General features: G+C 32.8%; 1 protein-coding gene across 2 annotated transcripts in view; it reads right to left on the bottom strand.

Annotated features, from left to right (window-relative positions):
* Positions 1-1027: 1027 nt before the first annotated feature.
* LOC141642610 (cysteine-rich receptor-like protein kinase 15) overlaps positions 1028-14716 on the bottom strand; it is a 77462-nt gene continuing 63773 nt past the window's right edge. Inside the window, exons 3-7 of one of the 2 annotated variants that reach the window (XM_074451454.1) lie at positions 4546-4664; positions 4029-4239; positions 3378-3615; positions 3018-3168; positions 1028-1551 (exon numbers count right to left, since the gene is read on the bottom strand). In XM_074451454.1, coding sequence (XP_074307555.1) covers positions 1216-1551; positions 3018-3168; positions 3378-3615; positions 4029-4239; positions 4546-4664 — 1055 coding nt within the window. In that variant the 3' untranslated portion in view covers positions 1028-1215. The remainder of the gene's footprint in view (positions 1552-3017; positions 3169-3377; positions 3616-4028; positions 4240-4545; positions 4665-14716) is intronic. The other variant, XM_074451455.1, reaches the window with a different exon arrangement.

Below are 14716 nucleotides of genomic sequence, written 5' to 3'. Positions count from 1 at the left end.
CATCACCAAAAGCACTGCAACCACCGCCAATAGTATCACGTCGGCCCAATCCCACCATCTTCAATATTCACCACACCTAACATCATCTCCCACCTAACCACACATTAATAATCCACCACCATAGCGCCACCCAAGTCCCACCTTTACCTTACAACTACCACGTCTAAACCACCACCACCACACCTAAAGCCCCAACTAGCGAAAATCTTAGATCTAAGGAGTAAGATTCCTGAAGGTGCAATTACATCCTAAGGTAGTGTTGTAGTGATGTGGACGACAAGTGGGAATCACAGTCGTGGTGGGTTAATGGTGATTTCTGAAGGTGGTGACAGTTGATAGTGGTGTTCTGTGGAGGAAGAGAATGCAAAAGAAAGGATTGATTAGTGAGGGGTAGTATTAGTAAGGGTATAATGGGTAGTTCATTTAGGATTAAATTAAAAGAGGGTAAAAATCCATGAAAGTCACCTTATAATGTCAATTAAGTGCTAAATCAAATTATTAGGTAGCAACTTAAGAAGAGTTGTAGTTTTATAGGTAGTAATGTGAATAAACAGATATAATATGTAGTATTTTGCAAAATTTCAACTATAATAGGTAGTATTTTGCAATTGGGCCTTATAAATAAAATACCCATCTATTCATGTAAAAGTTATCTATTGTCGTATAGGGCAAAGGTCGCATTGTGTGCGCAAAAAGAAAAAGATTGATAAACAATTTATTTTCTTTATTCACACGAAGAGTAAGTTTACAAATTAGTCATTCAATTAATTTCTTCACACAAAGAGGACCCACCCTTATTCAAGAATTTAATAAACGACTCTAACATTGATCTATTTTTTTTTTCTTAAAAAGGGCCTTCGAATTGTACCATCCTCCAAGGCCAAACTACTTTGTCAGAAATTGTACAGGTGATCTGATGTTCAGTGTCTCAAATCTCAATATATACTATCTAATTCGTTATCAGTTCTATCAAACATTTTATATTTACATAAAATTTAAATGAGTTTAACGTCTTAAATTTCAAACCCTGAATCCTTTTGTTGTCTGGTATGAAATTATTGCACAACAAATATAGATTTGAATGTTTGAGCACAAAATTTATAAAAAAAAATGGACAAAAAGTATAACTTACTGTCCAAAATAAGGCTCATTATGTCCCCCTTATTACGGCGTACGGGAGTAGCGTACTACAATATGATGTGTTAATGTTATCCTTTATCTAGGTTCCACTTCACTTACCGAAACATCATTCATAGAAATTGGTCTTGGGTTGCTCCCTGACGATTCAAGTGATGAGACCATCCTCATGCCAACAATCGACTCTCCTCCAGTCTTGCGGAAGAAACCCGGTTCTCCTGGATTTGGAAGAGTGACAGTGAAGCTCTCTAATGACAAAACTGCCATGTCAATTGATGGCCTCGCTTCGACTGACTCCTGGACACACAGCAAGCCAAGGTGGATGCATCTCATCACTTCATGGTTTGAGCACGATTCTCGTGTGGCCGGATTAACTAATGTCATAGGCTTACCTTCTTCCCATAGCTTCCAAGCCTGTTATTAATCAAGTTAGCAAGTAGAGTAGAGGAGTTATGTTTGTTTTAACTTGTAGAGTATCAATTAAGTAGCATATATAATTATTGATGTCAACTAATCTACATTATATAAAAGCCAAGTCTTTTTAAGACTTTTGATTGGCCGATTAAATTAAGGAGATAAAAAAAACTTTTGACCCCACCACTACTTACACCATCACTCACATAAATTTTGATCAATTAATTTCTTACTTCACTAATTTTTGATGCATCATTAACTAGGTAAATTTAATAACTAAGAAATTAACCAGCATAACAAATATAGGTCTAAAAGAACTCGCAAAAAATTACTGAAATGAAAAATTTTAAAAATCGAAAAAAATACTATAATAATTACACTGATTAAATCATTATGATTATTTTTTTAACATCGAAAAAATCATCATATTAATACATAACAAATACTTATATTGATAAAAATAAAAATATTTAAAATCCAAAAAAAATCACCATAATATTTAAAAACCAATCCGTGCATTTTATGCACGGGTCTAAAACTAGTTTGACATGTATAGTCATCAAGGGTCCTGATATGTACTCATAACCTGAGTTTTATATTTTTTTAAGAGTAAATTAGATTTTACTCCCTTTTGAAATAAGTTTTGCTAAAATTACTCCCTTTTAAAACAATTTGCTAAAATTACTCCCATAACTTCACCTCGGGCAAGAAATTGCTCCCAAAACCCAACTCGCGCCAAATATTTCGTCTTTTTTTGAATTTTTCCGCCTTTTTTCTATTTTCATGACCAATTTTCCCCTGAAATCCCTTCAACTTTATGTATCGATTTCGCCTCCGTGGTTGTTGTGCTGCCTTACAGCCGTCATCCACCTCGTGCCCTGGACAATCCAACCGCCATCTCTTTTCCGCCAGTCACCCTCCCTCCTTCCTCACTCATTCTATTGACTTTTGATAAGGCCGCTACAATCATACCTTCATTGAATTTCTGAAACTCGAAAGCAATCTTTATAGCACTAAGAGACTGATCTTTTGGGCAAAACCCATCAACAATGTCCCCAAATTTGACGGAAAATTTCAGATTTTGTGACTCATTCCATTTCTGAAAATAACATCATCCATTCGTTTTCTGAGAGTGGGAAATCGCTGCAGTTCATTAACTAGACAACGATGGTGGGTGACGCTGAGCGGCGTGCGTGGTGGGTGACAGACTGACAGCAAGCCTTTCGGTGGGTGATGATGAGCGGCGTGCGTGGTGGGTGACAGCAAGCCTTTCGGCGGGTGACGATGAGTGGCGTAGTGGGTGATGTGAGGATGAGAAAGGAATATAACATGAAGGGATTTCAAGGGCAAACTGGTCATAAATTCAAAAAAAGACGGAATATTAGGCCTGAGTTGGCTTTTGGGAGCAATTTCTTGCCTGAGGTAAAGATATGGGAGTAATTTTAGCAAATCTAGAGAGTCCTTACATAGCTTATGAGATCTTCAGCGTATCCTGATTCATAAAATGAAGTATTTCTCTGGCCGCTTATAATCTCTAAGATCAACACTCCGAAGCTGTACATATCTGATTTTGTTGAGAATCGCCCCTGTGTCACGTATTCTGGAGACATATAGCCACTAAACAACAAACACTACTTTAGTTATTTGTTGAACACTCAATTAAAATTTCACAAATCTTTGTAGAAGACAACTAATATATAGTAATATGAACGTAAAACTAACCTAAACAGTCGTTTAATGAGCTTATCATAGAATGTAATGATATTTCCAATGAACACTCCTAATATTGAAAATAAGCGTGACCCAAAAGAAGAGTTGGTACTCACAATGTGCCAACAACCCGACTTGTGCTGCTTTGGGTTTGATCACCACCAAAGATTCTTGCCATACCAAAATCTGAAATTTTGGGATTCATATTTGCATCCAATAGTATGTTGCTTGCCTTCAAATCTCGATGTATAATTCTTAAGCGGGAATCTTGGTGAAGATAAAGCATTCCTCTTGCTATTCCTTGTATGATGTTATACCTCACTCTCCAATTTATTTGGTCTTGTGTTATTGGATCTGTAAAATATAAAGAACCATATAGTCCAATATATCAAACTAAATAGGTAAAACTAGATGGCAGGGAAAAAATAAATTTTAGTGAAACATGTAATCAATATAGTAGTACATCCTTACATCCTTAAAATTAGAACTTTGGACGAAACAAATATTAACGTCAATATATTAGTTATGTATCAGCTTATGTTTCTCTAACGAAATAAGTTTAGTGGGTGTATATTGCCGAAAATTAGTAGGCGGGGTAGAACCAATATGCCAAATAATATTTGTAGTTTATTTTTCAATCCTTTCATAATAGTGGTTTGGAGTAACTCAGTGTACCAGATTGGCTTGTCCTTGATCAATTATGCATAAATGGACTCGGCATGTTCATATTTAACATAATTCAAGATAAAGTTCATAGAATACTATACCGAATAGCAAATTGTCAAGGCTTTTGTTAGGCGCAAACTCATAGACTAAGAGTTTTTCTTCTCCGGACAAGCAAAACCCTAGTAGCCTAGCCAAATTCCGGTGTTGAAGCTTTGCTAGTAATAATAGCTCATTTTTAAACTCATTTGCACCTTGACCTGAGCTTCTAGACAATCTTTTCACTGCTACAACTTCTCCATTTGGCAATATACCCTATTATTATGACATGAAACATCAAACATGTATACAATTTTATTAACACATGCAAGTCGACTTTAAACATTGGTATAAAATTTATTCTATTGTACATTATACAATATTGAATGGACCTTTTCATTGGGACCCTATATTTAGGCCTCATGTAACTTTTTGTACGATGCAACATTCTGATTAGGTCATAATCAATATCAACTTTGTAGGCAAGGACGTCTTAAGTAATATAGCTATCCTTGTTCTCCCGTGTTGTTCGTTGCATAAAAATTTACATCAACTTTATTTTATATGAGACTGGATTATTACCTTGTAAACACTACCAAATCCGCCTTCACCCAACTTATTCTCAATTCCAAAATTATTGGTTGCGGATTTAAGAATCTCTAAGTCATATTGCAAGGAGTCTATAGTTGTAAAGTTCTCACCTGTACCAAAACAAGGAAACAACAAAACAATGATTAAATAATCAAATACTACCTGGCCTCCAATTACGAAAAAAATGTCTTTGTCAGTGGTCAATTTAGTAAAGATACTAAATTTATTAATTTAAAGGTATTAGACTCTGTCAAACATTTGGAGTATAAAGTGGAACATGCGTGCCCATAATTCAAGCGTTAATGAAGAATATGCGCGAGCTCTTTGAAGAGAGGAGAAGTGTATCAAAAGCGCTTATTTAACCAAGAAGGCAATTATAAAGCAAAAAGTCAGATGGGGATGTCTATATAAGGAAGAACTCTTCATCAAGCAAGGCAGACACACAAGGGTGGATCCAGGAATCAAATCTATAGTGGGCTAATAAAAAAAATGCTGGCCTGTATAAATATCGGAGAAATTATACGGATCGAAAAAAAGGGGAAAAATTTAGACATTTTGTTGAAAAGAGCACTTAAAAAGTATTGAACCATAACGTTAAATATCATGAACCATTTTATTTTTTATGGTAGATATATTATAAACCTTTCTAATTATAATCTAGTTAACCAATTATGACAAATATTTCGGATACTCATCTCATAATTAAACATATACTCCCTGCGTCTTCATTATTTATAACTTTGATTAAATAATATGATTGAGACTGAGAATACAAAATAAAGATTACTTTAAATAGTGGTAGTCGTAAATAATAAACAAATAATTGAGACGGAGGAGTACTCGTATAAACAAATAAGTATTTAAATAGAGGTAGTTGTAAACAAAAAAAGGGGGGGCGGGGGACACAAAGAATGCTAATGTAGACTTGATTAAAAAGTGTATTAAAATTTAGCTAACCAACTCCGACCCATATTTTGAATATCCATCGCATAATTAAACATAACTCCCTCCGCCCCGTTATTTATACTAGATAGTATCCCGCGCTTCGCGCGGCCTGTTTTAAAATTTAGTTATTATAATTGAAGAAAAATAACATAATTTATATATGACCTTTAATATTTTTACTTATAAATAAAAATAAACTAATTTTTCTCAAATTTAATTTTTTTAGGTTTATTTTCAATATTTTAAAATAAAATACATACAATTTTAACTAAAACTAATAAGTGATAATTTATTATGCTGATCAACGTTTTATAAATTATTTTGTGACTAATTCAAATATCATATTAATTAAAATAAAATTTATTCGAATAATGCAACAATCAACATTAAGTTCTCAAATTATATCATTTCACAATACGTTAGGTTCCAAATCAATCAATATTTGTTCAAAATGATGTGAATAAAATTTTATGTAATTTTTTATTTTTTTTATGTATAGCGTGTGATATTTATTCGGGGATGTAGCAAATTACCCCCATAACTTATGTATTATGTGCAATTTAACCCTCTAAGTTTCACTTGTACCAAATTACCCCTATAAGTTTTCAAAAATGTGCAATTAAGCCCAAATCAATTTTTCTACCATTTTTTAAACTAAAATCTATTATTTTCTATTATAAAAATCATTTTAAATATATCTATAAAAAATTAAATAAAATACTTACATATTCAACAAAAAATGTAAACCAAATTTAAGATAAAAAAAATTGGACATGTAACTTTTCATTGTAACTTCACTAAAGAATAAAAATTCTCATATTATGAATACTTTTTCACCAAAAAAAAAATATTTAAACATGCTTTATAATAATTAGGAATTTTAGGATTAATATTTGATCAATATTTTTGACTTTTAATAAAAGTAATTATATTTAATTTAGTAAATTTCAATACTAAAAATAAGAAATGTGGCAAATTACACATTAAGAGAAACTTATGGGGCCTATTTGCTACATTTATAAGTTAAGGGGTTTAATTGCACATCGTATCAAACTTATTGAGGTGATTTGCTATATTTCCCGATATCCTCTTATGTATTACACATATAGAGTTCAAAATCAACTTATTCAAATGTTTTGATTGTGTTTTGCATCTGTTATATGTCAAACATATCTATTAAAATTGCACCTTCTGTATTTTTAAACAACTATATATAAATAATGTTTAAGAGTTTACCTATAAATAAAATAGGTTAAACTTTCTCAAATAATATTTTTGAGGTTTAACTTCAAAGTATTTAAAATATAACATATAAAATATTTAACTAAAAGTAATATTTATCTAGTCATAATCAATATTTATACTTGACGTATACGTATTTTAATTGAAGATATTAAAGAAAAATGTAACGTTTTTTTTCTACTTTTTTTATGTCTTTTATAATACTATAATATTTAATAATCATTACTTTTGTTTTGTTTATTCCAATGCATTCGTGATCACTGTGTACATACATACTCGTACACATACTCGGTATCACACTATTTAAACCTATCAAAATCTTAGATGTATTAATTTCTCGCAATATAATTTTTTCATTCCCATATAAAAACTTACCTTTAGTAGTTTTCTTTTAAGTTATGTTTTTAAGAAGTACAATGACTCTTCCAAATATATTTTTGTTAGGATTTAATGGTCTAAGTTTTATAACTTTATCAAAATGTCTTTTTACGTAAATATAAAATATTATGAGACACTCACTTTAATCATCTCTACAAATCAAAATATTTCAATAAATATAATGAAAATTATACTGAATTTGAAGCATTTTTCGCAATAAACGTAATTATTTACATTTTAGGATTTTTATCAAAATAATTTTTTAATAAATTTAGAATCAAATCACCGTAATTATTTAATGTAATTTTATAATAAAATTTATTAAGCTGTAATTAATATTTTGCTGAGATTTATACAGCATTTATTATGTTTATATTTAATGTTCAGTGTAATTAATACTTGTATTTAAAGCTGGGTTGACACGTGGCGCATCCACAGCGCTTCAACCCAGTTTTATATATATATATATAAGATACCTTTATTAATTAAATAATACCTTACAAAAAATAAAAGAGGTAAATTTTAAAAGTGATAGTCGTAAATAATGAACAAACAATTGAGACGGAGGGTCGAGGGAGTATAAACTAAGGAGTACGTAAATAGTGGTAGTCGACTAGTCATAATTCGTAAACACTAAACAAGGAAAAAGTTTGGGGAAAAAATGGCCATATAGGACTCGATCCTACAACCTCCTGCAGCAAAACACCATCACCCATCAACTATTACCAATTGTTCTACTAAGAGTCATTGAATTTGGTTATAACTAAAACTATTTTATCAAAAGTTTACATTGGGCTTGAGCCCATATAGCCCTAGGTGTAGATCCGCCCTTGCACACAACTCAATAACTATGACTTAAGAGGTTGTTTAGTTACCCATTAAATAACAGGAATTCTAATTCATGTGAATTGCAAAATGAGTAACTTGTTTGGTTACCCCAATTCACATGAAATAGAATATACCTAGGAACTCTAATTCCTCCATAATGGAGGAAGTTGCTTACCTAGGTCCCCCTAGGTAAGTGGGAATGCCTACATGAATTGCATTTCCTTTATGCAACCAAACAACTTTTCCTAATTCACATGAATTCTAAAAATCATGTGATTTATCACTTCCTAGGCAATGCAACTTCCTACATGCAACCAAACGACCCCTTAGTCTATCTTAATTTAGATTAGGAAGGTGAAACTTTCCTTTAATAAAGTTAATGTCATATATCCCTTAGTTTGTAATTTACCATGCACATGTAATCTTGTGAAGACTCTATTAATGTTGTGTAATCGATTTTTCATGATATACAAGTATATTTGAATATTCCAGTATTTAGAGTATAAGCATCATATTATTCATCCTTAGCGCTAAATTGCACGCTCGTTATTGACCAAAATTCAACATTCGTGACTCGAGGCCTTTATACTTATGACAGATCACAAAGTGTACGAGGGTAGTTACGACTTCTAAAGTTGTTTTGATACTCTGCTTGTTTCCACACAAATAGGTTTTTGACAACTATATTGGGAGAATTAATTAGTTCTTCTAATATTAAAAATCTCAATATACTCTATTAGATCAAGGTTTAGATTGAGAGAAGTGAACGATCAAGGTAAACATCACAAGACTTTATCAATGTTGAGATTGCACCCTTGCAAAAATATATCTAGTAGTGATTCATTGAAGATTACGCATGAAATGAACCAAGACAACATTTGTTCTAGCTCTACTTCAAATGATAAACATGTTAACACACACGGGAAGACTGCGTACATAAGAAATGTGAGAGATGATGTAGATAAATGTAAATAAATGTTATCTACATAAACTACATAAGGTTAAAGAGGTTTTGAGATATGATTTTCATCATGAGCATTGTAGACTCCTAACCCAAAAAAATGTATGTGAGATTATTGTTGACAACCTTAAGGATGATCAAAAGACTACAAACTTTTCTCCATTGCACGATTGAAAAAAGAGAAGAAACTTGTATGAAATAAGAGTCGTCAAGAAGCTTTCGATCACATAAAGAAGTAATTGACTAATCCACTGGTGTTAATTTCACCAAAACCTAGCAAAGTCCGTGTTGTATTTGTGAGCCGCTAATCAATCTATTGGTTGTAATTTGTCACAAGAGAATTATCGATGATTTGACCAAGTGGTGTTGTACTTAAGTAGATAGTTACAGGATACAAAAATAAGGTACATGTACCTACAAAAGGCATGTTTAAGATAATATGATGGCTCTTTAAAGTTGAGATAATTGTTTACGGTTCGTGTTAACGAAATAGTGTCTATGCTAGAGATGATGAAGCCTATCTTATCACAACCTTGGTTAAAAGGACGGTTGAGTAAATGAAGTGTCAATTTACTTCAATTTAATTTGGTGTATTTCTTAAAGAATCATGAAAGGGCGAGTATTGGCGTATTTTCTTATTAAGCACGCTTGTTTTAACTCTGAGATTGATCAAAACAAGAATTTTGTGCCTTGGAATATGTAGTTTGATTGTCCCTTTACAACGAATGGATTAGGTGCTGGTGTGTTAGAACACATTGTGTTGATGATGTCAAGTCCCCTTGTTATTTGATTGTTTGCTTTTAGTTAAATGATTAGTGATTGAAGCAATCAAATGGACTTTCAACAATGATTTAAGATGATCAAGATAATCAAGAAAGTCAAGACAATGATATTTTCTAAGCCTTAGTCGAAAAATGTAAGAGTAAGTGTAACATTCTCATTTAAGTCAAGTTATGGCAAAACCATGCAACAGTACATTGTACTGTAGTTTCTGGTACTACCGTATGGAGGATGTCTTTCGACAAAATGTTTTAAGTGTTAAAACTTTGCAAATTTCAAACCTTAAACATTTGAATTTTCAAAAGCCTGAAAACAATCTGAAATTTTTGAGTCACAAATCCACTTGACTAAGCCTCTAGATTTGTACAAACACCTTTTACTTAAATGGTAAGTAAGACTTTTCTTTCAAAAAAAAAATGGTAAGTAAGACTTGTCAAACTTCTACGGTAAGAAAAGTTTTTTACCATTTTGGTAAAAGGTCACATGTTGAGTGTAGTAGCTTAAGTTTTCTGATTTCTTAAGCTCCAAGCTTATAGTCTAATACTTATCATCACTCAAGGCTACTATTTTTATATTGGATTTAATTTCTCCAAGTTATACTCACCTAAGACTAAATCCACTATAAATAGAGTGTCTTTGACTCATTTATTTCTCAAGACTTCCAACGCATTTATTGTAAAACATTGCAAATTATTTGTGCATTTAAAGCTTTGTTCTTTAAGTGTTTGCAAAACGTTTTTCAGATTTTTAAAGTCTTCATTTGTTTTCGAAAAAGCTGTAAAACCTTCAATTATCAGTTCGCTGTACTGTGACATAATGAGTTTGTTCCATGATTCTCGTGTTATATCTTAATTGTGATCTCCATGTTCATTTAGTGAACTCTTGAGATTTCTGTAACACCTTGAGATAGAACCCATAAACTCTTGAAGCGGTGTAGATTTAAGTTTGAGTGCAACTAGAGTAGGTTGGCGAGTTATTTTCATTGTAAGGGGTTTACTAAGTTTGAGTAAATTTCTAAACAAACAATAAAATAACGGTTGGACGTAGGCCTCAGAATAGAGGCTGAACCAATTTTTAAAATGTCGTTTGTTTGTTCATTTACTTTTACGTTCTTTCACTTTGCTATTTCTCGCATGTACTTAATCAAGTTCTGTGTCACAGTCACCTATACTGTGACATAGAACAGTTGTACCTTCTTGTGAACTTACATTCAATTAAGTCTCTCAAGTTTTGTACTTCAATATTCTTTACTTAAGTTAATCAATTAACCAAGTTAAGAATAAAATTTTTAAAAAGTACACCTAATTCACCCCCTCCCCCTCTTAGGTGTTTATCGTTCTTAACTCTTCAATTGGTATCAGAGCCTCGTGCTCTTGATGATAACGCTTTATTTTATGTCTTTTTAGCCCACGTTTTATCTCTTATATAGTCGAATTAATAACCCGAGTTGAATTTATTTACTCATTTTAGTATAAAATAGAGTATTAGTAAATTAGTTTTAAATAGTGTAATTCTATATTATTTTTGGATTTTGGTAGTGCTTTTGTCTTTTTATTTTATAGGTACAAAGTTCGAGTATAAAAACCGGTTCAAGACAGATAAAAGAAAGACGGAAAGAAAATGAGCCAAGTCATTATCTACCATGGCCCGTTTACATTTGACCTGGGCTATTTTGTATTTCTAAAGTGGGCTGACATTAGGAGACAAAAAGATGTACAACGAAAAGAAGACAGCTACACATTTTCGATGAGGCCTCCACTTGTTTACGTTTTTGGGGTGTGCGGGGCACGTGAGGGGAGCAGCCTTCATTTTTTGGTCGGAAGGCAGAGAAACAACAGAGAGCCCCCAATTTCAGATTTTTTTTAAGGTTCTTAGAATAATTTTTCTCCCAAATTTCCTCCCTAAAATTAGTTTAGATTAGATTAATTATACTTCAAGATTCAATCTTTTGGATTTGTAAGACAATTTCTTAGCTTTCTTATGCAATTTCCTTTAAGTTGGTATGAATTATTTCCCCCCCTTCTCTTTTTCGTTGTCATTTCTATTATTATTGTATTTTAATTAATTTAGTCACTTTAATTAGCCAAGTTTTAGTCTTTATTACTCTTAACATGTTTAGTGTTAATTTATTCATGTTTAGTCATTAGATTAGTTAAAGTTTTAATCTTTATTACTTTATTTTGTTTAATTTCATGATTAGAGTAATTATAAATTTGTTTAGTGCTAAATTAGTAATGATTAGTGAGTAGTATTTTCACTAGGATTTGATTTAACCCCGACATGTCTAAGTTACTTTATTAAATCTTATTTTAATTAGTTGTTGAGGAAATAAGTAAGGGTTGACTCGAGGATTGATTATTTTTTATGGTTTATTTGTGGGTAATATTAATTCTTAACCCTTGTCCATCGGTGAGAATCAATTAGGTTGGGGATTTGGTTACCTTGTTTTAGCCTAATTGTCAACTTTGGTTGAGACCGAGAGGTAGAGCAAAAGGAGGGCACCTCTAGTCTTGGGTTTGAAATCGACCTTCGAGAGAAGGAGTGGGATGACCGGAATTTGATGTGGGCCTAATGACCTTAGTTAATGTTAGGCTACCTTGGGAATATGCATGTTTTTGGGGTAGTCGGGTGTTAAATTAAGGATACCGACCTTCGAACCCGAGAGGGGGGTTGGTAGGGAGTTTGTAACACCCCGTAATTTTGAATACCCTTATTATATTTTAAAAGTAATATTTTAATCTATTTTAATTTTATATTAATTTATTTGAAATAAAATTTATTTGATAAAATATAATCTTATTTTATTTTGAAGAAATGTAATTATTTTTGATAGTTTAGAAATGTTTAAAAGTGATTTAAACTATATTTAAACCTTTTCCTTTGATAAAATAGATTTCGGATAAAAGTCGTAAAATTGGGATTTTCCCGTTTCTTACGGTCGTTGGGTAAACGAGTTTGGATATTGGGCATATGAGTACTTAATCTTTTAGTAAAATCGTGTTTAAAAACTTTAATATTCTCGGAAATTGCGTTCGACGAATATTTCTAATTACCGTCGAAGCAAACCCCAAAACGTAAACAAATGACCTATCTCCCCATGCCTTTTGGCTGGCCACCTACCCTCCATTGTCCCCTCTTTCAATTCTCATTTCCTCCATAATTCACTCTCTCTCTTCCTTTCATCAAACACAAATTCATCTCAAAAATCCTCCTTACAATCCCTAAATCCACCATAAATCCTTCATTTCTCCACCAAATCTCATAAAAATTATATATTTGGAATCCTCTCTTCAATCCTCGTCTACTAGTAAGCTTTATTTTCATTTCCCCCAATTTTGTTTTAAGGCTCATCGAATTTAAGCTCAATAATTGTGTTTTTGTTGTTCTTATAGGTGAAGAATTTGAAGATGAGTTAGGTGACTCATATGTGGTTGAAGATGAAGAGTAATTTTGGGTTTTAGAAGCTTTCTCAAGTTATTACTTGTCTCTTTGCTAGCTTAAGGTAACTATTCCGAGTCACTCGACGAATTAATGTCACATTAGTAGTTGTATTTGTTGTTTGTTGTTGTTTGAGATGATCTCGTTGATAAATTAATGAATGGAGTAAAATGAGTATGCTTATGTTTAATTTATGTTACCCATTTATATATTATTGTTTTGAACAAATTTGGATGAGGAATTATGTGTTGTGACAAGTCCGTGTTTTGGCTGGAACGCGTCGATCTTAGGACCAAGACGGTTTCCAATGTTTCCAAAAATATGACAGATTGAACGACATCGAAAAATTAGGTGGTTTAGCCAATTGAATCACTCAATTCGGAGTCCGTATGAGTAAATGGCGTCGTTTTATCGATTAAAATTTATAGAAAAGTTTACCCTTGTGTGAGACGGTTATTTATGCTATTTTATTATGCGAGAATCTTGTGGAATTAGTTATTTTGTAAGTTGGAATATATTTCCTTATGTTGATAGTTTTTCATATGATAGAAATTGGAAATGGCATGAGAATGATATTGTGATGAATTTTGTGAATTGGGCCAAAGTAGGCCAAGACTCTAAGCTGGGCTAGATTGACTGAATGAGTTTGGTCAAACTAGGTTTAAAGCGGTCAGCCTCGATTTGACCGATGACCCGTCGCGGGACTCGGGTCGAGGGTTTGTCTTTGAGGTGAGATTGATTGTTATTGGATGTTTTATGTTGATGCCTCGATATTTGTGATTATCATTTCACATGTTGGTTGTTGGATGCTTTGGATGTCTTATGCTTGAGTCTTGTTGCCTCTTTGCCATTTTAGCTTTTTCTCATGGATTATGGTACTGTTGATTAGCTGGAACTTGGATTATTATTGATATTGGAGATATTGTTGGTTTGTCAGCTGAATATGCTCTTGCGTAGCCTTTCATATGCTAGGGTGTGTATGATCATTTGTGTGTGCAAGTTTGGACTCTTTGCCCCTCTTATGGTTAAGTTGGTGTCCTACTTGTCTTGTGTGGTGTGGGCTAAAGTATTCAAGCTGGGGCTAGGTCCTAGGTGAGTATTTCGGCCTTCGCCATAGATAGGCCATTATAGTCTTTGACGAGTATATGTTCATCGCTTAGTAGCCTTTGTGTCTTAGCTTGGTGGGTTTATATCCAAGTTAGGGCATGACCTTCTGACGTACTCTTAGAAGTATGTGGTCAGCTTAAGTACTAGCCAACCCTTTGGTGGACTCCTTAGGGGTACTCATGTGGTGTTATCATGGGTCTTGGATGCGGTAGTTTTCCGCATGTCGCTAGGTCTGCGCAGGTTTAGGACTAGGGTGTTTACCTTACCTCGTGGTATAGACTCGAGTTACAGAGTGCTATTGACGGTACTAGGAACTTATGCCTGTCTCTAGATATATTGTCCTTTCTTGTTTGATGATTCTATGAATCATAGAAGGTGAGATGCAAGCCGGCTATGGTTGATAGAGTTTGGATTCCCGGATGTTATGTGATTCACATGATAGTGTAGTATGAGTCGGTCTAGTATTCACATGCTAGGACTATG

The sequence above is a fragment of the Silene latifolia genome, chromosome 2, assembly GCF_048544455.1.
Source record: "Silene latifolia isolate original U9 population chromosome 2, ASM4854445v1, whole genome shotgun sequence".
NCBI lineage: Eukaryota > Viridiplantae > Streptophyta > Magnoliopsida > Caryophyllales > Caryophyllaceae > Silene > Silene latifolia.
This window is presented reverse-complemented; position numbering and strand designations above follow the sequence as displayed.